This window comes from Mchenga conophoros, linkage group LG9 (assembly GCF_057382185.1).
Source record: "Mchenga conophoros isolate Kocher_MC1m ecotype Shallow Benthic linkage group LG9, M_conophoros_male_GT1.1, whole genome shotgun sequence".
In the NCBI taxonomy this organism is placed as follows: Eukaryota; Metazoa; Chordata; class Actinopteri; order Cichliformes; family Cichlidae; genus Mchenga; species Mchenga conophoros.
In genome coordinates, this window is record NC_140534.1 from 24,393,690 (window position 1) to 24,417,760 (window position 24,071).

At 39.0% G+C, this 24,071-nt stretch overlaps 2 protein-coding genes across 4 annotated transcripts in view; both read right to left on the minus strand.

Annotated features, from left to right (window-relative positions):
* Positions 1 to 5,623: 5,623 nt before the first annotated feature.
* Positions 5,624 to 12,320, minus strand: LOC146567318 (solute carrier family 22 member 13-like). 2 transcript variants are annotated; one of them, XM_085287078.1, is made up of 11 exons: positions 10,867 to 12,320; positions 10,548 to 10,651; positions 9,958 to 10,112; positions 9,272 to 9,443; positions 9,059 to 9,179; positions 8,883 to 8,977; positions 8,581 to 8,795; positions 8,326 to 8,434; positions 8,042 to 8,236; positions 7,880 to 7,963; positions 5,624 to 5,859 (listed from the first exon to the last, which is right to left on the minus strand). In XM_085287078.1, exons 1-10 carry the CDS (start codon positions 11,239 to 11,241, stop codon positions 7,888 to 7,890), a joined length of 1,617 nt encoding a protein of 538 aa, XP_085143204.1. In that variant the 5' UTR covers positions 11,242 to 12,320; the 3' UTR covers positions 5,624 to 5,859; positions 7,880 to 7,887. The 2 variants fall into 2 exon arrangements, with proteins under 2 accessions (XP_085143204.1, XP_085143203.1); XM_085287077.1 differs by lacking the exon at positions 5,624 to 5,859 and having other exon boundaries at positions 7,618 to 7,963.
* Positions 12,321 to 12,470: 150 nt separating this feature from the next.
* The window catches only part of oxsr1b (oxidative stress responsive kinase 1b), a 43,881-nt gene continuing 32,280 nt past the window's right edge, over positions 12,471 to 24,071 (minus strand). Inside the window, exons 12-19 of one of the 2 annotated variants that reach the window (XM_085287080.1) lie at positions 23,873 to 23,950; positions 21,323 to 21,358; positions 17,582 to 17,758; positions 17,361 to 17,416; positions 17,219 to 17,271; positions 16,769 to 16,837; positions 15,800 to 15,864; positions 12,471 to 15,247 (exon numbers count right to left, since the gene is read on the minus strand). In XM_085287080.1, the coding sequence (XP_085143206.1) occupies positions 15,173 to 15,247; positions 15,800 to 15,864; positions 16,769 to 16,837; positions 17,219 to 17,271; positions 17,361 to 17,416; positions 17,582 to 17,758; positions 21,323 to 21,358; positions 23,873 to 23,950 (609 nt within the window). In that variant the 3' untranslated portion in view covers positions 12,471 to 15,172. The remainder of the gene's footprint in view (positions 15,248 to 15,799; positions 15,865 to 16,768; positions 16,838 to 17,218; positions 17,272 to 17,360; positions 17,417 to 17,581; positions 17,759 to 21,322; positions 21,359 to 23,872; positions 23,951 to 24,071) is intronic. The other variant, XM_085287079.1, reaches the window with a different exon arrangement.

Below are 24,071 nucleotides of genomic sequence, written 5' to 3' on the forward strand. Positions count from 1 at the left end.
GTTTATCCTTCAAGCTCGGGTCCTCTACCAGAGGCCTGGGAGCTTGAGGGTCCTGCGCAGTATCTTAGCTGTTCCCAGGATCTCTTCTGGTCAGAGATCTCCGATGTTATTCCCGGGATCTGCTGGAGCAGATCCCGGGAATATATATATATATATATATACACACACATATATGTGTATGTATATATATATGTATATATGTATATATATATATATATATATATACATATATACATATATATATATATATATATATATATATGTATATGTGTATATATGTATATATATACACATATACATATATATATATATATATATACACACACATATATGTGTATGTATATATATATGTATATATGTATATATATATATATATATATATACACATATACATATATATATATATATATATATATGTATATGTGTATATATATATATATATATATATGTATATATGTATATGTGTATATATATATATATATATATATATATATATATGTATATATGTATATATGTATATGTATATATATATATATATATATATATATATATATATATGTATATATGTATATATGTATATATATATATATATATATATATATATATATATATATATATATATTGTACTATTCTTAGTTAGCGTATTGTCTGTCTTGTCTTAATGTTGGTTTATGTTGGTTTATAATGGAGCACTGTAACAAAAAATAATTTCCCCCAGGGATCAATAAAGTATTCTGATTCTGATTTGTTTTGACAAAACATGGGGAACCTATCATCATTAATCCTAGCCAAGAATTTTTCATACAACACCATTTTCAGCATATTTTCTTTCCACCTATTATATGGAAGGAACCATCTCCTCCACTGAGAATAACTCGAGCCGCTGCAATCACCCCCACCTTTATGACCACAAAGTCATATTTTGAAACCCCAGGTAACACCGACCGATCCCCTAGTAAGCACAGTCTTGGTGACAAGGGTATTATCAAACCAATCCACCTTCCTATTTTGTCCAATACTTTTTGCCAAAAGGGATAAACTTTCCCACATTTCCAAATAGCATGCATAAATGTCCCTGGATCTGAACTACATTTCCAGCATATATTACTGGGACTGATTCCCATTCTATAAAGTTTGGACGGAGTGAAGTACCATCTGTGTATTAATTTGTACTGAGTAGATTTACCCCTGGCCTCTCTTATATATTTATCAGAGAATGACAAAATTCTACACCAGTCTTCTTTAGAAATTGCACAACTCATATCTCTCTGCCATATAATCCTCAAGTTTTCACATATCTCTTTTTTGGGATTGTTAAACAGTTTGTAGAAAACAGCTGCTCTATGTGCTGTACTGGACAATTCTAAAAACTCCACCACCATATTTGAGCTTTGAGTAAATTTTCCTTTGGTAATACAATCCCTTATTTGTAAATATTTCCAAAAATTATTTTCTCTTATCAAACCATATTTTGGGGTTATTTCAGCAAATGACATAAACACTCCCCCTGAGTAAAGATCACTTATCCTGTGTATGCCTTTGACAAGCCATTCCTTCCAGAATCTTATGGATATTTCTAAAGCTGCTATACAGTGACAGAAGATGCCACACATTAACCATTCATCAACCTGACCTTGCTGAATGGAAACCTCCTCTAATCTGTAATCCTTCATGCCACATGTCCATGTACGAGTTGTCTTTTATTATCACATCCCAATAACGTTGTGTGATTGCAGTTGATAATTGTCTCTATAAACATTCAATGCTTACAGAGACAACATGGTTGTGTGAACCTTAAATTATTTCAGATTTTCATGACACAAATTTGTTTGTAACAAAGTACATGGTCTTAGGGTTGGCAGCCAGTGAACAGTAACTGATCTAAATAATGACTGGTTACTATAGTTGTAGATAGAGATGTGCTGTAATGGGATTTTTCCAAAAATGCCTTGTAGTCTGTCCTATCCCAGCTGTCATAGAGCGAGAGGTGGGATACCCTCTGAACAGGGAGCCGGTCTATTGTAGGCCTAACACATAGACAGGCAACCATTCATGCTCACATTGACACCTACAGCATGTGTGTTCTTGGCTTGGTTAGTTGTTGTGCAAGGGTTTTCCTTAAATATGAAAATAATTCTGGCATCATGCACTTTAGTGGTCTTCTGTGCATTCAGTGTTTTTAAGAACCAGACTGTTGGTTTTGGGGTTGTTTGTTTTTTTATCTCTCTGATAGGTTTAATGTGGTTTTTCATCCTAATGAATACTAACATGTCTTTAGTTGTCATGTTGAGAGTTGGAGTGAACAGCTATCAGACACAAGCTCAACACTGGAAATCAACTCTGGATGTTTTATGTACTTCATGTGTCTTTGAACATCGACGGGACAAGTCCCGCCTGTTGGTTAAACTGATTGTTAGTCAACTGTCAAATGATTATTACCAAGACTGAATAAAAATGGATAGCATTGCTTAACATTTAATGCAAAAAAAAAGTAAAAACCTTATGATATACTGCACTTTATTTATATTACTTTTCTGTTTTGGTGTGTTTGTGTGTGAGAGAGGAGAGAGACTGAAAAGTATGGATTTGATTTTATTAATTTTTTTATAAGTAAAAACTGTCACAATTAAATTGTTTGTATATACAATATGGAGGCTCTCTGATCTTTTTTTTTTCGGCCTTCATGTTTTTCAATCATTACACTGTAGTTCAAGAAAGCGACTTCTTTTTTGTCTCTTTCTGCAAATCAAACATTCTTCTAATTAAATCTTTTTTTTCTGTATACAATTGATGTCTTTATGCAGTAGAGTAGTCTAACAGTTTCTTAATGTAAGGATTAGTAAACTAAGAATTCCATTACATACTTAAATTAAAATGAAGAAAATAACATACACTTAAATGCTCCAAGCAAACCCTCACATAACTATACAGTAATTGTGAAAAATGGTGAGATTTCAGCCTGTGCTGATTTATGGACATATCTTAAATGTATAAATTATGCTATGTGAACAGTTCATTACTGTGCACATAAGAACCAAAACAGCTTGTTGTACAGTCATTGGCTCAACTGAGAGATGAAGCTCAAAGTAGAAAGATCAGAGACAGCTTTTATTTAGAGCTCAATGTTTTGTGCTACATCAATGATTTTTTTTAATTTATTGTTGTTGTTTTGTTAGTATCGTAAAGCCACGCTAAACTTTTTATCCTATATATTTCTAAAGTACTAAAGAGGCAACATAAATATCACTGCCATGGATAAACATAACTTGACATACATCAGGTACATATTTTTAATGGCAAGAAAAAGATTCCTGGTAACCTCAAGTGCTGACAGGAAGGAAAAAAAAAACATCTTCACCAGGAAATATGTTCCTAGAATAGGGATTATGTCAAAATGTGTTGTTTTTAGCCAACAGCAAATTATGTAAAGTAAAACTGGCTTTATTAATTCTCAGTACTATTTATAAAATAAAATGTCTGTATCTTTTGGAAAGTTTCCATTACAGAGTTTCTGTTAAGAACGCTTTAACAGCGACAATCACAGGCTGTCGAGTATCCATACTTAATCCAAACTAAGAAGTTCAGTTAAATTAGTGGCACAACAAAGATAACAACAATTCAACTGGATATAAAAACAGCACACACTGAGTGTATCGTTACAATATGTAACATTAAAAAAATACAAAATTTGCTGAAAGGATCAAAAGTAAAAATAATATCTTCATAGGCTTTTAAATCCTTTTCCTGAGTCTAGTTCTGACAGAGGTTACTTCCTGTTAAAAGGGTGTTTTTCCTTCCCACTGTCACCATGTGCTTGCTCACAGGAAGGCGAATAATTTAGGGAGTTTTCACTTTAGCATTGCAGGACCTTTGCTAAACAAACTGTAGTTTAGTAAAGATCCCGTTCTACCCTTATACATTATATTATTAATATTCCTACTTGAATTTTGTTTTTTTGTTAAGCTACTATGAAAACCCTACTCAAAAAATGCCAACAGTATCCACTATTGAAATTCTCATCAAATCGCCTAATCGGTGACATCTGCAGTGCAGATGGGGCAGGGCAGTCTGTGTGAGTGTGCCACATTAGTCAATACAGCTACTATCATCAAATATGTGTACTGTGTAATTTTGCCACAGAGAGAACTCATAACAAACTTAACATTTCAATACTTTCAGGTATCATGCTCACTGTTGTGCAATTAAATGGCCCCCTATGAGCAAGCACTTTGCAAAGGTGGGAAAGAAAAACTCCCGTTTAACAAGAAAAACCTTCAACAAAACTAGAGACGAGTGTAGAAGACGTGCTCATGAAGTCTCACAGTATTCTGGTCCTATAGCAGCATAACTGAGGGATGGATCAGGGTCACATGATCCAGCTTTAACTATGAGCTTATCAAAAGTAAAGTTTTGAGTCTAATTACAACTGGAGAGGATGTGCGTCTCTTGAAGTGGAAGATGGCTCCACAGCCGAAGAGCCTAATAGCTTAAGGCTTTGCCTCCTATTCCACTTTTAGAAACTCTAGAAACCACAAGAGAGCCTACAGTCTGAGTGCTCCACTGGAATAATATAGTGTTGGTGGAAATCAGGCCCACATACTTGTTTAATATGCAGATTGAAGGACATATTCATTAAAAAAAAAAAGACTCCAAGCTTCCTCACAGTGTTACAGAAGGCTGAGGTAATGCCATCCAGAGTAAGTATTTGTTTAGACGTCATGTTTCTAAGATTTTTAGGTTCAAATAAAATTTTGTTTGAATTTAGAAGAAGAAAGTTGCAGGACATCCAAGCCTTAGGTCTTTAATACATACCTGTAGTTATATTAAATGATTTGTGCCCTCTTGCTTCATAGATAAAGAATCAGCTGCATAGCAGTGAAAATGTATGCTACGTTTTCCAACAGTGTTACCCAAGGGAAGAATGTATAATGTAAATAAAACTGCTCCTAGCAAAGACTCCAGTGGAACTGCATGACTAAGTTCATGTGAAGAAGACGACCCATTTAGATGCACAAAGCAGACAGTTACGATTCAATCCACTGCAGTGCACCTCTTTTAATACCAACAATGAACTCTAGTTTCTTTAGTAAAATATTATGATCAGCAATACTGAATGCTGCATTGAGATAGCAGGAAAAGCACAGAGATGTTTTTCCTACCAGAGGCCATTAGGAGGTTTTTCAGAGCCTTCACTAGTGACGCAGGGGATTGAGGACTGTGAGTGGGCTCAGCTGAGTCTAATAATAAATTAATTGCAGTGTTGAAACATGTAGATAAAAGTTCACTGATTCCTTTATACAAACTGAGCACTAAATCAGATAAAAACTATAAGAAATGAGATAGAAACTCAATAAGGGGAAGACTACTGATAGATAACAACAAATGAAACAGGCTCTTTGTATTTGTATTATATATATATATATATACACATATATTTATATATATATATACACACACACATATATATACACATATATTTATATATATATACACACACACATATATATACACATATATATACACACATATATATACACACATATACATATATATATACACACACATATACATATATATATACACACACACATATATACATACACACACATATATACATACACACACATATATACATATACATATATATATATTGTTATTGGTCGGTAGTTGGAGGGGACCGGTCCCTTCTTGGGGTCCTTGGGGATCAGGACAGGCCGGCCTTCGGTTAGCCATTCCGGGTGTCTCTTGTTAACTAGCAGCTGGTTCATTTGTGCTGCCAGACGCTCGTGGAGTGCAGTCAGCTTCTTCAGCCAGTAGGCGTGAACCATGTCGGGCCCTGGTGCTGTCCAACTCTTCATACTGGAGATATATATATATATACATATATATATATACATATTAGGGGTGCAACGATATTCGTATCGATATTGAACCGTTCGATACAGTGCTTTAGGTTCGGTACGCATATGTATCGAACAATACAACATTTGTAATTTATTTTATCAACTTTCCTTCTGACGATGCTGTCTGTGTTGAGCGCTCAGTGAATCTGCGTTTGACTACTAGGCTGCACTGTCGAGCGCAGATCCACTGAGCGCTCCACACAGACAGCATCGTCAGAAGGAAGAGTGCAGGGCAAGCTAGCAAGACAGAAGTTAAGCTCTCCTTGCAACATGGACCTCCCCCACCCTCATTCAGATCTGGCGTTTGGAATTATTTTGGTTTTCATGTGACGTATGACCCTGAAGGTAAGCGAGTCATGGACTAAAGTAAAACAGTATGTTGGATGTGCCATGCAATGCTCAATTACATGGGTGGGAACTAGTGTGTTAGCGCAGTTAGCTCGTTAACGTGTTGGCCGTCTAGCCCCATGCACGGGGCGATCGGTGGTAGCTCGTTAACAGAGATTTGCCGTGTTGTGGTGTTAAGGTCATTTCAACGAGATTAACCTGAAAGCACTAGTGGGAACACAACGAATATGACTGCACATTTACTCCGACATCATCCTAGTGCAAAGACAAAAACAACAAGCATGCTACTAACTTTAGCCGAGTCATTTAGACAGCTGTTAGCACATGATTCTCCTTATGCTGCTGAGAATATAGCCCAGAAGAAGCGGATAGTATAGCTTTTATTTTGGAAAGAGACATTTCTCTGTAATAAACTCTCTTTTCCAAAGATGAGTGATTCCTCAATCAGATACAGGGCTCGCAAAATCGCTAGCCCGACGTCCTGGGGCTAGCGATTTTTTCAGTCGGGCTACCAAAATCTATCTCTGCCCTGCCCGTCGGGCTATTGTAGGAAGGAAAAATATATGTCAATGCTTTTGCATTCTTTCAGAAATGTAGCTGGGTAATTATGTCATTGGCATCGGTGAGCCACTGTCAATATGTGACAATTCATACACGTTTGAATTTGCGCTTGTTTTTTTGCAATCGTGCGAACTGTGTATAGAGAGCGACAGCACTGATCTGTGAGTGATGATAATTTGTGCACCAATTCCTCTGACATCGTCTTATTAATCGTTAGCTTACTATGCAAACATGACAAGTGAAATCTCCCGCAGCTTAAACATGTGAGAGGTTGATCGCACAGAGAATCGCTGAGCTTATGTGAGTGCGTGTGTAAAAGCAGCAGGATTTATATTTTAGTTCTGCTGAGCCAAATAAGACAGGTCAGGGTGAAGAAGTGACAGCCAAAGAAAAGCTTACCACAAAACGGAGAAGTTATGACAAATCAGACTATAAGGCAAAAAGAAAGTGCAGCTTTATGGTTTCATGGACAAAATAATTTCTGTGGCTGCAATATGACGAGCTAAATAACCAGGGCTGCACATAAGTGGTCCGCAGGTGCGCATTCGCTGTCAAAATAAAAAACACGCACAAGGGTTAGGGTTAAATTTAAAAAACTGTACTTTTGAGTTAAAATATATATTTATAATTTTAATAAATGACAAATTAAAAAGGCATGAACATTTTTTTGTATCGAAAAAATATCGAACCGTGACACCAAAGTATCGAACCGAACCGAACCGTGAATTTTGTGTATCGTTGCACCCCTAATACACATATATATATATATATATATATACACACACATGGGGGGGGGGGGGGGGCATAGTCTTCAGGGGGTTGGTGTTTGGGAGTTTTATTTGGGGGTAGTTTATAACAATTACAGTTTATACTTCTTTTACTATACATATACATCTAATTTATCAAATATTATATAACTTTTGGAAGAACAAGATTCATTAACAGTTTGTAACTACCAAAAACATTCAGCTGAAGTTGCTCATTTTAGCGAACCGTATACAAAATCTTTTTATCAGTGCACTGGTTTAGAAAATGAGTGTAAAAAGGTGTGAACCATATAAATTCACCATATAAATCACAGTTTTGTGCTCTTTTCCATTTTGTCCACTTTAGTCGAAGACCCATCCTCAGCAGCCCCATCCTCAAGTTTGCTGAAATAAAAAAAAATACAATATTTATGAAAAACCCTTTAGATTTTTTGGTTTTTGAAGTGGAGTTTGGTAACTTACGTAAGTTCGGCATGGTCCTGAAGTTCAACGTTACGGGTTTCGGGCAGTAGTAAACAGAGACCCCCAGCAGCAAGGGGGATGATTCCATAGATCAGCATGGGAATGGTGTAGTGGTAGGTGCTCAGAAGCCTGATTAGAGGAGCAAGGATGCCTGCCACACGAGCCAACATGGAGTTCAGACCCACACCGTTCTGCCTGCAAGTACAGACGATGAACCAATCATCAAACTCACTGGATCAAAATAAATAAATAAAATTGAGCATTTCATTATTATAATGCCTTACCTTATATTGGTGGGATATAATTCTGCCGTATAAACATAGACTATGGAAAAACTGGCAGTGGCAGAAAATTTTCCCAATACAGCTATGACTGTTATTACTATGGGAAGATCTGATGGACAAACAAAAAACAAGTTACACATATACTGTGGAGTACATTTCCTGCTAGACATAGCATTTAACAGATTTAGCTTTTATAGGACTATTTTTTTAGGGAAATTAATCTTCAAGATTATAAATGAAAAAGCATATAAGTACCTTTTGGTATGACAAGGATCCCAAGACAAGCTAAACCTCCAAAAAGTAACACTACTGACTGACCAATCCTTCTCCCAATGAGCTGGAGGACAGGCAGACTGCCCAGACGTGCGGGAAATTCTACCAAACCAAAGATGAACTGTGTCAGGTAAATATCCAGACCAAAACTGCCAACGTTCAGGCTCAGTCCATAGTACATCAGACTAGTTCCAAACCTGTTAAGCATGAGAGATATTTTTAGTCAACCCTAAAAGGAGAGGAAATAAATGTGGCAGCTTTTAGAGGGTAAAAATTATATCCACCAGACGTAGCTCATGATGAGAGCACGTTTTCTCAGATATGATATCCTGAAGATGTCCAACATGTTTCCTCTTTTGATTGTAGTCTCATCCTCCAGCTAAACAATTACATTTTTACGTGAGTGTGCTTCAGTATTATATTTTCTTTGATTTTGGTTGAAGCCAAAGAGTTTGATCACCTTCTCCAACAGGTCTTTGGAGACATTTCGCTTGTTCACCTTGGCTGCCCTCTGGATCTCCTTTATAGCATCTTTCTTGCGGCCCTGGGTAATGAGCCAGCGAGCTGATTCAGGGAGAATCCTGGTTAAAAGGATCACAAACTGTCATTTTATTTATAAAGTTATTCTACGATGTTGGTAATAATATTTAATGTGACAGGAGTGCCAACTGACCAGTAGAAAATACCCAGAACGAGGATAAGTGGGCAGAAGAGCACCAGCTGCAGGATCCTCCAATTGCGGATAAAATAGGCAGCACCAGACATCAGAATCAGTCCAAGAGGAAAAGTGGAGTGGCAGATAATGGTGCACAACGCAAACCTGGAAGAATCACTCCATTCTCCTCCTTCAGCCCAACAGAAAATGTGGAAAAGGATGATTTCTGGTTTACAGTCTTCTTTAGCATGCGTGTGTCCCCTGACAAGATCATGCCAAACTCATTTGTACTTCTGTACACGACATACACCTGGATTATTAGATAGAATTAAATTAACAAGCTGAAATCTATTAGATTCACTGCTGGCATGTTTGTGTGTGTGTGTGTGTGTGTGTGTGTGTGTGTGTGTGTGTGTGTGTGTGTGTGTGTGTGTGTGTGTGTACTATGATTTGCAGCAGAAACAGTGAATATCACCATTTAAAAAGTGCATTTTGTATTTGCTTGCGTTATCTTTGTCTAATATTAACATTTGTTTGATGATCTGAAACATTTAACTTTGTGCAAAAAATATACAAAAAAACAAGAAATTATTGGGGTTTTTTTTGCATGTACAGTGCTGTGTAGATACTCTTCAGTGGTACCAGGGAGGATGCAGGGGTACACTGTGGCATTAAATTCAGCTGTGACTAAACATCGTACCTACCTATTACAAATGCATTAGCAACAATGCCGGAGACCGAGATTCCGCCTAAAAATCGGAGAACTATAAAAACGTAGATGTTGGGTGAGAAAGCAACTCCCACACCAAAAACCATCAGCAAGAGGAGTGAAAGCAGGACAACAAAGCGGCGACCAAACCTACAGAGACAAGAAAGAGCTGTTTCACTGATCCTGGACTTTAATATGCAAGCATGATGTGTATGGTCTTTCCTCAGAATTTAGAAAATAAACCAACATCATGTTTATTATGTCCAGTGGGTGACCTGATTTAATATGCTGCACTTGGCAGTCAACCCTAATGGTGTAGATATAGTCTGAATCACTGCGTGTAAAAAGAATCTGGACTAAATCTGTTGACAAGAATGAAAAACAAATCATACTCATTGGGATGAGCCGTTTCTGTGCATCCTCATTAACGTCCCAATCAAAGCAATAAGTTACAACTACACAGTTTGACTACTATTAAAGCTACTGCAAGTTTATTTTTTACATGGGTTAAAAGATCAACACTAAAACTATTCAGTGTTGATTTGCATTTAATCAGTGTCATTACGTAAGGATAATGATCCATACCTGTCAGCCATGGAGCCCAGGACCAGTGCTCCAACCAGAAGACCGGCCATGTAGATGGACTGTGATGCTTCAATGAAGTTGCTCCTGTCACACACCAGGTCAAACTAGTAGCAGAGAAGAAGTCGGTTTTATTGTCATGCAAAACACCAACTTTCTTTTGTAAAGGACCAACCCGAGAGGAGACATTTATATAAAAAAAAAGATGTTGAAATGCTTTGCTGTGATTTACTCTTCTGATGGTCATCAGCTCATACAGAGCAAGCCAACAGAATCCCTGGAACAACTAGGTACATTCCTGCGAACACTAAGGACGTTTTACCTCTGTCACAATGCTGGAGGCACCACCAGATGCCTCAAAATCTGTTCCATTAACACATTCTGTTGTGGTGTTGATCCCATATTTTTCAATCATTTCCAAATCCCAATCCACCGGCGTGAACATCAAACAGCTCTCAAATCCTCCATCCTCCTTCACTGGGATGGTCAGATTTTTTTGCCTCTCTTCTGTCAGGTTGGGCCCACGCTCCATGATCCAGTCGGTGTTGCAGTTGTGTGGGAAGCTCATGCCGACAAACACCTGGCCAATAACGTCAAAAGCTAGAAATATGCTTGGGATGCATAATGCAACCACCAAACGTTTCTGAAATAAACCAAATGAATTAATCTCCTTCAAAATCTCCCCAAAGTTGCTCATATTTACATCTAAGTCCTCAGAGCTTCATGTGAAAATGAGAAAAGATTTGGTTCAGCCACAAGTAATCAACGTGACCTGGTTAATGTTTAAACTGATAATCACTGTGCTTTTACGACCTCCCAACTCGCTAACAGACTGCTGATGTACTGTACACTGCCAAATGTGATCCATTAGTATCAGGTTTTGATTATGTTTCAACACTAAAACAGGCCATTGGTTAGACTGATTAATCCACTTCTTAACTTCATTAAATCTCCCATCTCTTCTGATGTAGTAATCTTTTTTAAAATGTCGCTTTCCCTTTAAGAGATATATGACGGCTGCATACATCTGATAAAGGTATATAACAACACTCCATTAGTTTTTCTTTTTTTAGTTAGTACGTTTGATAGTAGTAATGCCATCTTATTTGTCACCTAATGGCAGCATTAGCCTCTTAAAACTCATTAAACTTCTGTAATATTAGACAGAAAAACTGAACAAGTTCTATTATAAAAGTCATGATCTAAATATATAGCTCAGGACAGTTAACAGTTCACATTTAACATCCATTTATTTTCTTCTGATTATCCAATAAATGGTCACAGGGGGGCAAGATCTGTCTCTGGGCTAATAATGATGCACATATGATGAAATTCTGTGAGCAAAAAGCACGTTTATTCTCAGTTTCTTGCTTTTTTCCTCAAAAGAAAGCAATGCAGAATTTGATAACTTCTGTTGCCTTTCATCCTACACAACAATGTGCCATCCCAAACTGGCAAAGTGGCGATTTAGAGACAAAGTCCACCTGGATGTTTGCCCAGTCAGACCCTTGTTTCAACAGTGTTTCCCTTACATAGGTCAAAGATAGCATTTGTATTTTCGTAGTTACAGACACAGACAGGAGGGTCAACTCATTATGCTAAATGTAAAAAGTTTTCAAAGCCTTACAGAATCCGTCTCCCCCTGCTTTCCTGCTTTAAACATGTCTGCTGATGCAGCCCTTTAATGCTGAGAGAGGAGAAAGTGAACACAATAAAACTGATAGTAAGGACAATAAATCTGGAGGAACTGATACCAAAGGAGCAAGCTCAGTCTGAAACAGAAACAGGTGCAACGTGAGGAAAATGACAATGCACAGATCTAGAATCAGTTCTGATGCCTTTGTTTATTGTGTGCAATTTGCCCACATCTTCTGCAAAAATCACAGCGAATGGTGCATTTAAAAGAAGCGACAGACCTCTAAAAGGAGGCTGATATGCTCATTCTTTATTGATTAAAAATAATCAAGAGAAACATGCTTTGAACTCCAAAACAATTAAAATCAGAGGAAATGAAATGGAAAGAAACTAAACTGAAAACAGGTGCAAACTTCAAATATATTACAGCCTTGATTAGTTATTGCCTGGACAAAAGTGTATTATGGGTTGTTTTAGTTTTTTTTTTTAACCGGTCATCTGTTCATTTGCTACAGTTTATTCTTAGACTGCGTGTAAGTGGGACTGTTGGAGAAAGGATGAGAAAGCCATTAGATCTTCAACTCTGCCGAAAGCAGAGCTCAATCTATGTAACACACACACGTCTCTCAGGGCTCATACAGACCAATCCTCTCTGCAGTCTGCAGACTATAACGGGAGAATGGCACCAAATACTGCAGTTTGAAAACGTATGCACAACATTGCGTGGCTGACTTCGTCGCTTCCCTTCCGAGGGGGGAAACCTGGGTCGACACGCCTGTACATCTTTATTTAAGGTAGCTTCACAAGTAACAGGAAGTACATTTCAAAGACAGCGAAAGTCAAACTCAAAACCAGAGAGAAACTTCACACGCACACACAGAAAAAAAAAATTACACTTGGTCATTTTCAATTTAAGGCTAGCGTAAAATTGTATTTTGACTATAAACGTGTTCAAATATTTCCTTGTAACATTTCATCTGCAAGCAAAGAAAAACGAATGCCTTCAGATTGGTTCACTATGGCATCTGGTTACGAAGTTGTCACATCATCAAATGAAACACTAAAACCTCGCTGGCGTTTCAGATCCACACATAAGAGCAGAGCAGAGCGGTAAATGAACCTTCTGCAGCCGTCGGTGCCAAATAACTGTGATATGCACATTCATCATCGAGCCACGTCATCAGTGGACATAAATGCACAAAATTATCCAGAGCGCGGTCGAACAGTTCTGATCATTCAACACGTTTACAATCACGGCTCAGATCTTCAAAAGTGACGGAAATCTTCATTAAAGACACTTTCAGAAACGATGGCAAAGCAGCTGTATTACTTCAGATGCGTCTTAAAAGGACTAGCTACTGTAAACAGCTCCCACACTTGGTGCTTACTAAGAGACACTTTTTCTGTTGCCCAGCGAAAGATCTTTTTTTTTTTTTTTTTTGGAAGGGGGAAATGTTGCATGGGGACAGCGCCATAGGAAAATATATATTTTCAAAAGGCGAGAAAGTTAAAAGCTGAAAACTGTTGATGCGCAAATGATCACACGTGACAGATTAAGCAATAATACGTCCTGCAAAGAAACGAGCAAATTCAAAGCCTGATGTGCAGTGTCATCGTCGTCATCCTTCACGCAGCCAAACAACCCCAATCGTGTCTTAAGAGAAAGAAGGCCAAGAGTGAAACACCCAGTATAAAAAAAACAAACCAATCAGAGCCAAATGTCATTATTTACATACTAAAGGTTAAATCAAGTACTCAGAATCCATTCACATAAACAAATACACACTTTAGTCTTTTTCTCTTTCTTTGTGAGAATTTGTTAAAACCAATTCCAAACAGACAAACAAACACCAAGAGGGACACATCTGCTCAGACAGCACATGTGGTTTCAGCTGCTGCAAAACTTTTTACTTTACACGTATTTCAATCAATCACAACACGAAAGCCGGTTTGGAGTTTTGGAAAGCACTGATGCTTTTTTTTTTTTTTTTTTTTTTAAAGAAGGGCATTAATTTTTAATTTATTGGGTCATTTATTGTCATTAAATCCCATAACATAACCCAAGACGTGATCATACTAATAACAATAATAATAATAATAATAGTAATCTGCACATCCAAAGTTTTACGCATACTTTGCTTCTGGTATTTAATTTAAATCAATGCAAACATGCTACACAGAGAGCTAATGTCTATCAGTTAAGTGCTGAATAGTCCCCACAGACTTGTATCATTTACTTTGTTGAAAAAAAAGCTGCTGCTCAGATGTTTCAGGAAGTAACTAGTCTTTCATGGGATTTGTTGATGATAGGAAAATATAAAGAATATGAAAAACCTTTAAATGAAAAGACTCCGAGACACTAAGATGCGTCCATCTCTTTCTGTAGGACGTAATTTGTTTTGCAACGTCAAAACAAGAGTATGTGAAACTTTTTATTTCTATTTGGCGTGTGAAGCTGCAGCAAAAAGTTTGGCATCTGCACCTGAAAGCACACTTGTGCATTTCAGACAACGTAATGCTCCATACGGTAACCGGGGATGTCCACACCCCCCAAAAAAATGTGCATTCAGTAGTTCTGATGAATATATAAGGCATTGTTACACTTGTCAGGGTTCAAGGGTGTTAGTTCAGATTGTGCAAATGCGTCACATTAGAGATAGGAAAGGGGGGAGACCGGGATTGGAAATGAAAACATTTCTTGTGGATAATTGCATCCTTCTACATGTACATTGTAAACTTTTTCGAGTGATTCTCATACTGTACGTTCTGATACTTCAGCTGACCACCTAAAATTCAACAGGTGGCATTTTATAATCCTATACGTGACAAAAAAAGAAAAAAAAAAAAAAAGAAAAAAAAAATAATGGTACTGTTCTCTTTGGCAGTAGTGGTTTCTTTACAGCCATGGAAAGAAAAAAAATGCATTCAAACTATTTTTTTTTTTTTTTTTAATTTCACATTTTTTAGGCAAGTCACGGTCCCAGGTAGAACATCTAACTAATGCTGAGCTGGGCAAAGCCCATCAACTTGATGTCGTCTGGTATTTCAGATCCCTCAATTCCAGAAGCCTAAAAAAGATAAATACATGGATTTAAAATGATGAGCAGAAACATCTTTAAGCAGAAAAGCAATAACGTTGTTTTCCTTTAAAGAGTTTTTTGTTTTAATAAATTAAAGCCGACCGATACAGGATTTTTAAGACCGATACCAAAATATGCAGACATAGCAGACGTTTTTTTTTTTGTTTCCCGCACGAGAAACTTGAACAGATTTCCAAACATTTGTTATATTATATCAAGTGAGGCAGCTTCTAATGTTTGATCTCTGACATTTTTTCAAGAGGTCTAAATGGGAGACTAGGACTGCTGTGGATGGCCGAACCAATTCATTTGATCTCTTTATAAGCCGGTTAGTGTGGCAATCCACAACAGTCCCAGTCTCTTATTAAGTGCCCAAACCTATGCTAGGAGATTTGTTCTCCTCACAGGTTCTAACCCACAAGCGAGTGTGTAATCCACTACACCACAGAGCTGAAAATTATTTCCGAAACACAACTTCTATAGTTTATTTAGATTCAATTCTATAAGATCTCTAACCAGTATGGAAAATGTTACACTCACCAGTTTGAAAGTGACATTTTTATGGGTTTGAGGTTCATCGACTATTTTCTGCAAATTTGCAGCAACTAAAAAAGAGAAGAAATCTTTAAGTTGAATGAAAAGAAATACATCCTAACATCACTGTCTATACCCGGAAACCAAGAATAGGCCTTTGTGAGATTTAACATTATGCTGTTACCTGCTCAATTTCTTTGATCTAATTTGCAACTTTTGGAGTTTAAAACTGAGTTAAATGCCAAAAATGGCAATTCCTGGAACAGCCACTTGAGGCACACTCCACCTTGCCGTGTTAAAATACCCAATTATCAAAAACAGTTTTGATTTCTAAAGCTATGTTTATATTTTGTCTCTTTCTTTTTTTTTTTTTTTAAATAACTCGTCTGTTCAAACTGCTGTAACACTGAAAATCTGACCCACAGATGGGTGCCAACATTACTAGCCAAGTATTGCTGTCAACTAGACTTCATTTGAATTAGTTATGTTGCTTTTTGGAGTGTTTTAATACAAATATCTTAAATATCTTACACTTCTGTATCAATTACCACAAGTATGCTGTAATCTCAAACCCTTCTGTAACCCTGCGCTGTAACCTGCATCTCTCTAGGAATACAAGAGGCTCTACATCAGTTGTTCACATAAATATGAATTAGCGTAGTGGAAGCAGAAGCTAAACATATTCTTCAGTGTCTAACCTTCTAACTAGACTAACTAATCATACAACTAACTACATTTCAACATGAGAGAATATTCCTTATTTGTTTTTAGGTTTTCTTGAATCCCTGGCCTGTGTGGCTGCACAGCAAGGCTTTTATTATGCCTGCTTAATGCAGTAAATGTGCAGTAATGCAGACCTGCTTGAGTTAAAAATATCCCCCTTTAAAAGGCTCGTTTTCAGCCTTGAGCAAAAACATGCTGAGTGAGAAAAGGCGATTTTGTTAACGTGGCAGGGGAATGTTTGAAATCACTGACCTATTACTAAGTCCCTCCCGTCCACCAGGCCTGCCGACACCAGCTCCTGAGACACACCATCTGCTGTGTCTGAAAAGTCAGAGCATGAGACGACGACTGTGACAGGTGGACCAACACAACAGAGTTTAATAAAAGCAAATATTAAACAGAACACGACCGCGGCTTAATAATTTTCAAAACACTCACGCTCTTCCTGCTTAAACAAACAAACAAACCAAAAAAAGCACCTTCTGTTCTCAGCACTTTACATTCTAAATGAGCTCGTTTGTGCTTTGTTGCACCCATGTGCTTTACTAGCTGCAATGACAAAAAGCCAATTTACCAAATACAGCTCATGCAATTTGTTAAACTGTCGGTTTTCCTACTGATTATGCACAAATGTGACACCCCGAACAGTCAACTCTTTGCCTCAGGACATTTTGTATACTGCTTTGTGACAGCCACACTTACCTCTCCCTGGCATGAACTCAAAGCGGATGTCATTTAGCTCCTTCTTTGAATTTCTGAAGGGATGATGGAAAGAAAGAATGCAAATGAGAGGCGCAAAGTTTACCGAAAGGTAAAAATACAATGAGAAATGAGTCAAACATACCTTAACCTTAATACCAAACTAATGGGAGCCTGAACATCCCCTGAGGCAGCTGAAATCTGTGGAAACAGAAGGAAAAATCTTACTAAAATTGCACTTTCACACTATATTTTGATACCTTCAAGAAAGATGAGCAAACTACCTCTTTACAAAAAAAATGATAGGTAAACATGTAGCATTTAAATAAAAGCTTATGATGGGAAGTATTAGTTAGGGAGACTAGCCTGAGGGGGAACAGCAGCAGCAGGTACTCCTGGTGGGGGAGATGCAGCCTGGGCAGTAGATTGAGCGGTGGCTGGTGTGGGCTGCAGCGGAACTTGACCTGCAGCCTGAGGTAGTTCAGCCAGACCTGCGGCCATAGGCTGGAGATGACTACTTAAAGGCTCAGGAGTCTGGAAAACCTAAAGGGAAAATTGGTTGATTGACTTTTTTGGTCTGTATATTAAGATAGTCGCTGACTTTGGTGATGTTTGACTATTATTAAAAGAAGATTATGAGGTTTTATTTTTAGTTTAAAGTCAAAATGTTAACACCCACTAGACATACTCAAACTGGCTACAAAGATTTGTCACTCTCAGGATGATTTCATGCCAAAACTTTTGATGATCTCAAACCTTTGTGTCATATACAGGTCAATACTGGAATTTGAAACTTATCCGATTAAAATTCGGCCACTACCCCGCTTTTAGGCGGCCCTCTCGTGCACCCCTGGATCACTCTCTGGAAGCCCCTTATTAACCAGCTACACATACCCACATCCACTGTGTCACGACGGCGACCCTATGAATTTCATTTTCAAGAAAACTTACATGAAGCCAAATCTGGCGAGTCTATAGTGTAGTGAGTAATGGTTGTCCTGATGTGGCCAAAACCAGCCATCCATTTCCTTCCACTTATCCATATTCAGGATCACGGGACCTATCCCAGCTGTCTTAGGGCAAAGTTTAAATCACTTGTGCAAAATGTTCGTCCCTCAGACGCCTCAGAAGATAATGAGAAAAATCCACTGACAGTATGACCTAGTGTGATAACGCCCTTGAGCTTGGAATCTGCAGAGTATCCCACCGAAAACTGCTGGTTGATCTGATTTGTAGGTGAAAGCCCAACTCTCACCTCCAGGGATAAGCTTTGACGGGAAACTGAGTCAGATTAATGTGCTGGATGTTGAAGCTTGTGGTCTGTGCAACTGAACAGGACTCTGCAAGCAATCCAAATAAAGCAGGACTCCCAAGATGACTACAGTGAAGGCAATGGTTTCCAAATTGAAGTCTTTGCAACCCACCTCACACATACCCAGAAAACTCATTTTCTTCACCTCGTCTGTTGTAATCTGTCAAATACCTTGTGAATGCTTTGTGCTAATGTTACGTCCCTCTGCAGCCTCTAATCTGCTCAGTGTGTTCAGCTGGTGCTAATTGGCCACACCTAATCAGGTGTGGATAAAAGCATACCTGAGGCAAGCTTCCCAGGGAGCTCACTAGTCTTTGCCTTGGTGGCACCAGCCATTTTAGACAACCTGATAGTCCATTTTAAGATAAAGCCTCTTTTCACCTACACGCTGGTATTCGTCTCCTTTTTTATGTTGCGGCTTTTGAGCCGGGTCGTAACATAAGTGGGGGCTCGTCCGGGATTGTTGAAAAGGGAGTTTTGAGTTGGAATTGGTTTTTGATTATCTGGGGTTTTTTTTTCACCTTTAGAGATTCAACTTTCCAGTTTAGTTAGGTGAGTGTCCAGCTGAGCTTCGTTTTAAGTTCTTCTTTCGGGCACTCTTTTGTTATTTTGCCTTTTTTATTTTCGGAGTAATCCTGGGCGGGGATTAGTTCCCTGTTGGGGGTAGGCAATTCAGGGCTCCGGTCGCTGAAGTTCTGCCTTTAAAGTTGCCTCGAGCCCAGCACGCTCCAGAAGATAGGTAGGTAAAGGTTGTTGTGCTTAGGAACTGGGTAAGTTGTATTTGTTAATATGTGTGTGTGGCAAGAGGTAAGTTGGTCAGTTAAAGTAAGTTGTGTAGTTTTCTGTTAATTGTTCAGTAGTCGCTGAGTGAGTTGGCAGACGGGTGTCGTAGTGTCTTAATTAGGGTGTGTTTGCTAAGCCTTCTCCGGCCCCCAAAATGGCTGATGAAGCCATCAGTGCACAGGTGTCTAGAAGCTCGTTTGTAAGCAATAACATCCACCTGGTTCCCGTTTTCTGTGAATCCAGTGTTGAGAGCTTCTTCAGTGTGTTTGAAAGCATAGCAACTGCATTACAGTGGCCTGAAGACGTGTGGGGGTTGATGTTGCTGTGTAAATTCACAGGTAAGGCTCAGGAAGCTTGCTCTGGTCTGTCTAGGCTGGACAGCCTAGTTTATGAAAAGATCAAAAGTGCCTTCCTCCAAGCCTATGAACTTGTGCCTGAGGCCTATAGGCAGAACTTTCGAGGTTTGGAGTTGGCACAGGGTCAGTCCTACCTTGACTTTGCTCGGGAGAAGGCAAAGCTTTTTGGTAGGTGGTGCTCTGCAAGCCAGGTTAACAGTTTGGGGTCGTTACGTGAGCTCATGCTTGTGGAGGATTTTAAAAACTCTGTTCCTGAGTGTATTGCTCTTTATTTAAGTGAACAGAGGGTTTCCACTTTACAGCAGGCTGCCATACTGGCCGATGAGTTTACCCCAACTCATAAAACAAATGCTGTAGAATGTGACATCCCTTCTCACTACAATACATCTTGGAGAGCTAGGAGGGAGCCAGCTAACGAGGCTGAAAAAGTGGTGGTTTCAAGTTCCAAAGCAAAACTGTGTTTCTTCTGCCACAAGCCTGGCCATGTGGTTGCTGGTTGTGTGAAACTTAAGCGGAAAGCGTATCGAAAGGGAAGAAGGCCTGATTTGAAAACAGTCACTCATGGTTCTCAAACTAACAAGGTTGTCAGGCCCAGCAAAGGACCACACTTGGGGCATAGTTGTGTAAGGGGCTCCTGTGGTCAGTGTAAGGGGTCAATTAACCCTGAGCTGCCGCTGGTTGACCATTTCTCCGGTCCTCAAAATGATTTGCGGGGAGAAAGTTCATGTTTAAAACCACCACTCAGACCTGCACCCCTTGCTAACAATCATGTCTGTGTTTCAGTAAAGCCTGCTAGCTGCCTGCTGGGTTCTCCACATGTGATGGTTTGAAGCCCTGGCTATCACATGGGACACTGTTTTGAGGGTCTGGGGCCACTCTCTAGCAATGTTGTGAACCCACTGAGATGGGATTGGCAGCTGCCGCAGGAAATGCCTAACCGTTGCTATGGGGTTTGGTAGGTGGAAAGCCTGCAATTTGTTGATGCGACGGTTACGGACTTGATTAGTTGTTTTGGTTATCGTAATTTGACAAACCATGGGTTTGTATTTATGGGAGGGGGTGTTACGGCCCTAGCAGGGCCTCTCTCCTCCTGAAGGTGCCTGTGTGGGCGTGTCACACTACCTCTTCTGCCTGAGGTGCCACCTTTCCCTTTTACACAGCTGACTCACGTCAGTAATTAAGGAGATTTAAGCCCAGGGAAAGGTGAGCTCTGGGCCAGAGTGCCATTAGTGTGGTTACAGCTAGTGAGCTGTGTTTTTTGTGGTTTTCAGCTAGTGAGCTGCGTGTCTGTGTTTGCAGCTTGTGAGCTGCACTCTTTTTGACTTTCTTTGTGCTTTATTGACGAACATTTGAGTTTCGTTTGTTTTCTTAAATGGTGATAGCGGCTTGTCAGTCTCTTTTAGTTGAGCTATTTTAACAAAACTCTTTAATTTAACCCTTTTGCCTCCTTGACTCCTTTTTCTGACCCGGTCACTTTTGTTACTTCCCCCTCCCTGCCTAGACCCCTCAGGGGAACGTAACAGCTAACATGATACAGTGAATATCCTTAAAAAGCTTGTCTTTCTCTTCTTTCTGAAACCGTTAGAATTGTGTCTCTGGCACAAATGGTAACAGAGTTACGGTCATTTAAAGAGTCTGTAAAATGGTTAAACTCACCTCCGAATTCTGTGATCCCTCCTTCACTCTTGGTGACTGTTAAAAATAGACAAAAGAAAGCAACAGTCAGGATGACAACTTCATCAAGATGGAGTTAAATTAATTAAAAAGAATAAAAGCACACATGGATGCAAATAATCACACTGGAAGCAAAAGAAGTAAACTCATTAAAAAGGCTCACTCGTTTACTTTCCTCCTTTGTGTCCGCACAGTTAATTATAACTTTCTTAAGATATCATTAGACTGGGAAAAGCAATAACCAGTGCTAACAATACTTGCTAATTGTGGCTGATGCTAAAAGGGCTGATTTATCTGGTTTCAGTAAGCAGAACTTCTAACAGCAACAGTGACTACACTGAAGGAGAGGGTGGGTTCAAATTTTAGTCAGGCAAGGTTTTGGGAGTTGTAGGACTTTTAATCCCATCTCAGACATACTGAAAACAGCCTTTTCTGTTTTCTAGGTAAGCTGACAGAAACCCATCAACCTCCCTCCTATCGCACAGAATTTTTAACTCCTTGCACTCAGTATCCTTCCTCAGTTTGACGCTTGTCGTCTTTCGTCTACTTCCATTAGGGGTTGCCACATCTGCCTCCATCTCACCCTATCCCTAGCATCTTCCTCCGTCACACCAAGCTTCTGCATGTCCTCTTTCACTACATCCTGTAATCTTATGTCGTCTTCCTCTTTTCGAAAACCAATGCAATGTCCAGCATATCCACTATCCCTCCTCTGCACACATCAAACCATCTCAGCCTTGCCTCTCCAACTTCTCAACTTCTCATCTCAACCTGAGCCATCCCTCTGATGTACTAATTTCTAATTCTGCCCATCCCGGTTGCTCCCAGCTCTGCCCCCTGTCTTTTTGTCAGTGCTACTGCCTCCAAATCACATATCATAGCAGGTCTCACTACCATCTTGTAAACCTTCCCTTTCACTCTTGCTGTCTGTCTGTCTGTCACAAATCACCCGTGACACTCGTCTCTTGTTGATCCCAGGTATTCTCTCTCTGTTCCTTGCAGCTTCACTGACTCCTTCTCATTCACACACGTATTCTGTCTCACTTCTATTGACTCCTCAAGTCTGACACTGAAGAGTGGATTTGATTTTCCCCGTCACTCCTTATTAAACCTAGAAACTGCCGTTTTGCCTGAACCAGACAAACAAAAAACTTTCAGTCCACTCAGTGGAGCAGAGTGATTTAAAGTCTGGATTCGGGCAAGTTTGTCCACACTTTGCTATCTCGGTTTGTATTACAGCTACACCCAGCAATAAATTAATTTGTACCTGTGTTATCCACAGAAATCCTCTCAGCTTAATTTCCCAGAAAGATTACATCATCACTATAAACCTCATGAAATTAAACTGAAACATGACTGAGGTATAAACGAGTGGTAACATATTTCACAGTTATATTTTTTAGTGTTTGCAAAGCAGAGAAGCGGAATAAGTTAATTAAAAAAAACGTTTTTAAAAGTCAAACTGCATACCTGTGAATAATAAAGGGGAAAACCTCATATTTAATCCAACTCCAAAAAATATGTGGCGATAAACAAAAGCCTTGCAGACCAAATGAAGACAAACAGACTTCACTGGGAGGACATGATAAGGACTGGACTGATGCCAGAAATCACATTTGCTCTGTGTTCGGACTCACACAAAGCCACTCTGCACAGCACAAACAATCTTTAATTACATCGCTGTGGAGAGGAGTTTTTCAGGTTGGTATTAAAAATATGCAGAGTTTAAATAACTGACCCCCAATTCATGGAGTCTGTAGATATAACGAGCTTTAGAGCTTTAGAGCCAGTGAAAGTTCAGTTTGCCATCAAGCAGCCAATTACAAAGCAGCGAGAAAGGAGTAGACACTGTTTTATTCCCTTGATGGTTATTAGTGCACTTAATGATCGTTTTCACGGCTAATAAGTTACCTGCCTTGTTTTAATTAAATGTGATTTGGTCAGTAGAAATTACAAAAGAAAGTTACTTTAAAAAGACAGATTAAAAATACAGATGGCTTCCAGGAACAGTAACTCTCACGCCTTTGATTTAAATAATGCTCTCCAAAAGCAAAGCGCTACTGATATTCTGAATCCAATTAAAATCTAACACTTCTGTGAGAGCTACAGTTGGTTTCCTCCCCTGTGAAATATATATCTTTTTTCCCTGTTTAAAGACAGACCTGCAATCCTGACTAATAGATTCTGATGAGAATGACTTGTGGGTCAAATTCTACAAACATATGATCTACAGCACGTCCAGATTTCAGCTCAGAAACAAAGCAGTAAAGTTTTCCTGCAGTCTGCTAATTACTGGTGTAAAGTTACAGAAAGCTAAAAACAAACCAAGCATTATCTCAAGGATAACAGCTTATTTATGTGCAGATTTGTTTTTCTATTCAAACGAGACCTGCTAATCGGTTTCATCACAGCTCTAAAGATAAACTTTATAATCCAGCTTTTTTTCCCCTCATCAGGCTTAACCCAGCTAACATGTGAGAGTCCTTCCTTGTTAGGGGAATGCCATCTGTATTAGGGTGGCAAGTGAACAACCCTGGGTGCAGGCAGCTCGAGAGGGTAGGAGAAGCGCACTTGTCGCCTGGGGGCACTAACAGGCTTCACCTGCTGCTCCTTGGCCATCAGACAGAACACACACACACACACACATATAGGTGAGACACATGGACAAACATACTACTGCACAGAATGACAATTTAAACAGAGCACAGTGATCAAAGGACACAACACAACA

Bases quoted from the DNA above. Each gene is read 5' to 3' on its own strand.
- LOC146567318 (XM_085287078.1), bottom strand. From the start codon at position 11,241: ATGAGCAACTTTGGGGAGATTTTGAAGGAGATTAATTCATTTGGTTTA. The intron at 9,180-9,271 runs GTCAGTTGGCAC...CCTTTTAACCAG, and splicing joins GTTCTGGGTATTTTCTACTG to GATTCTCCCTGAATCAGCTC. The intron at 8,978-9,058 runs GTGATCAAACTC...GTAATTGTTTAG, and splicing joins CCAAAGACCTGTTGGAGAAG to CTGGAGGATGAGACTACAAT.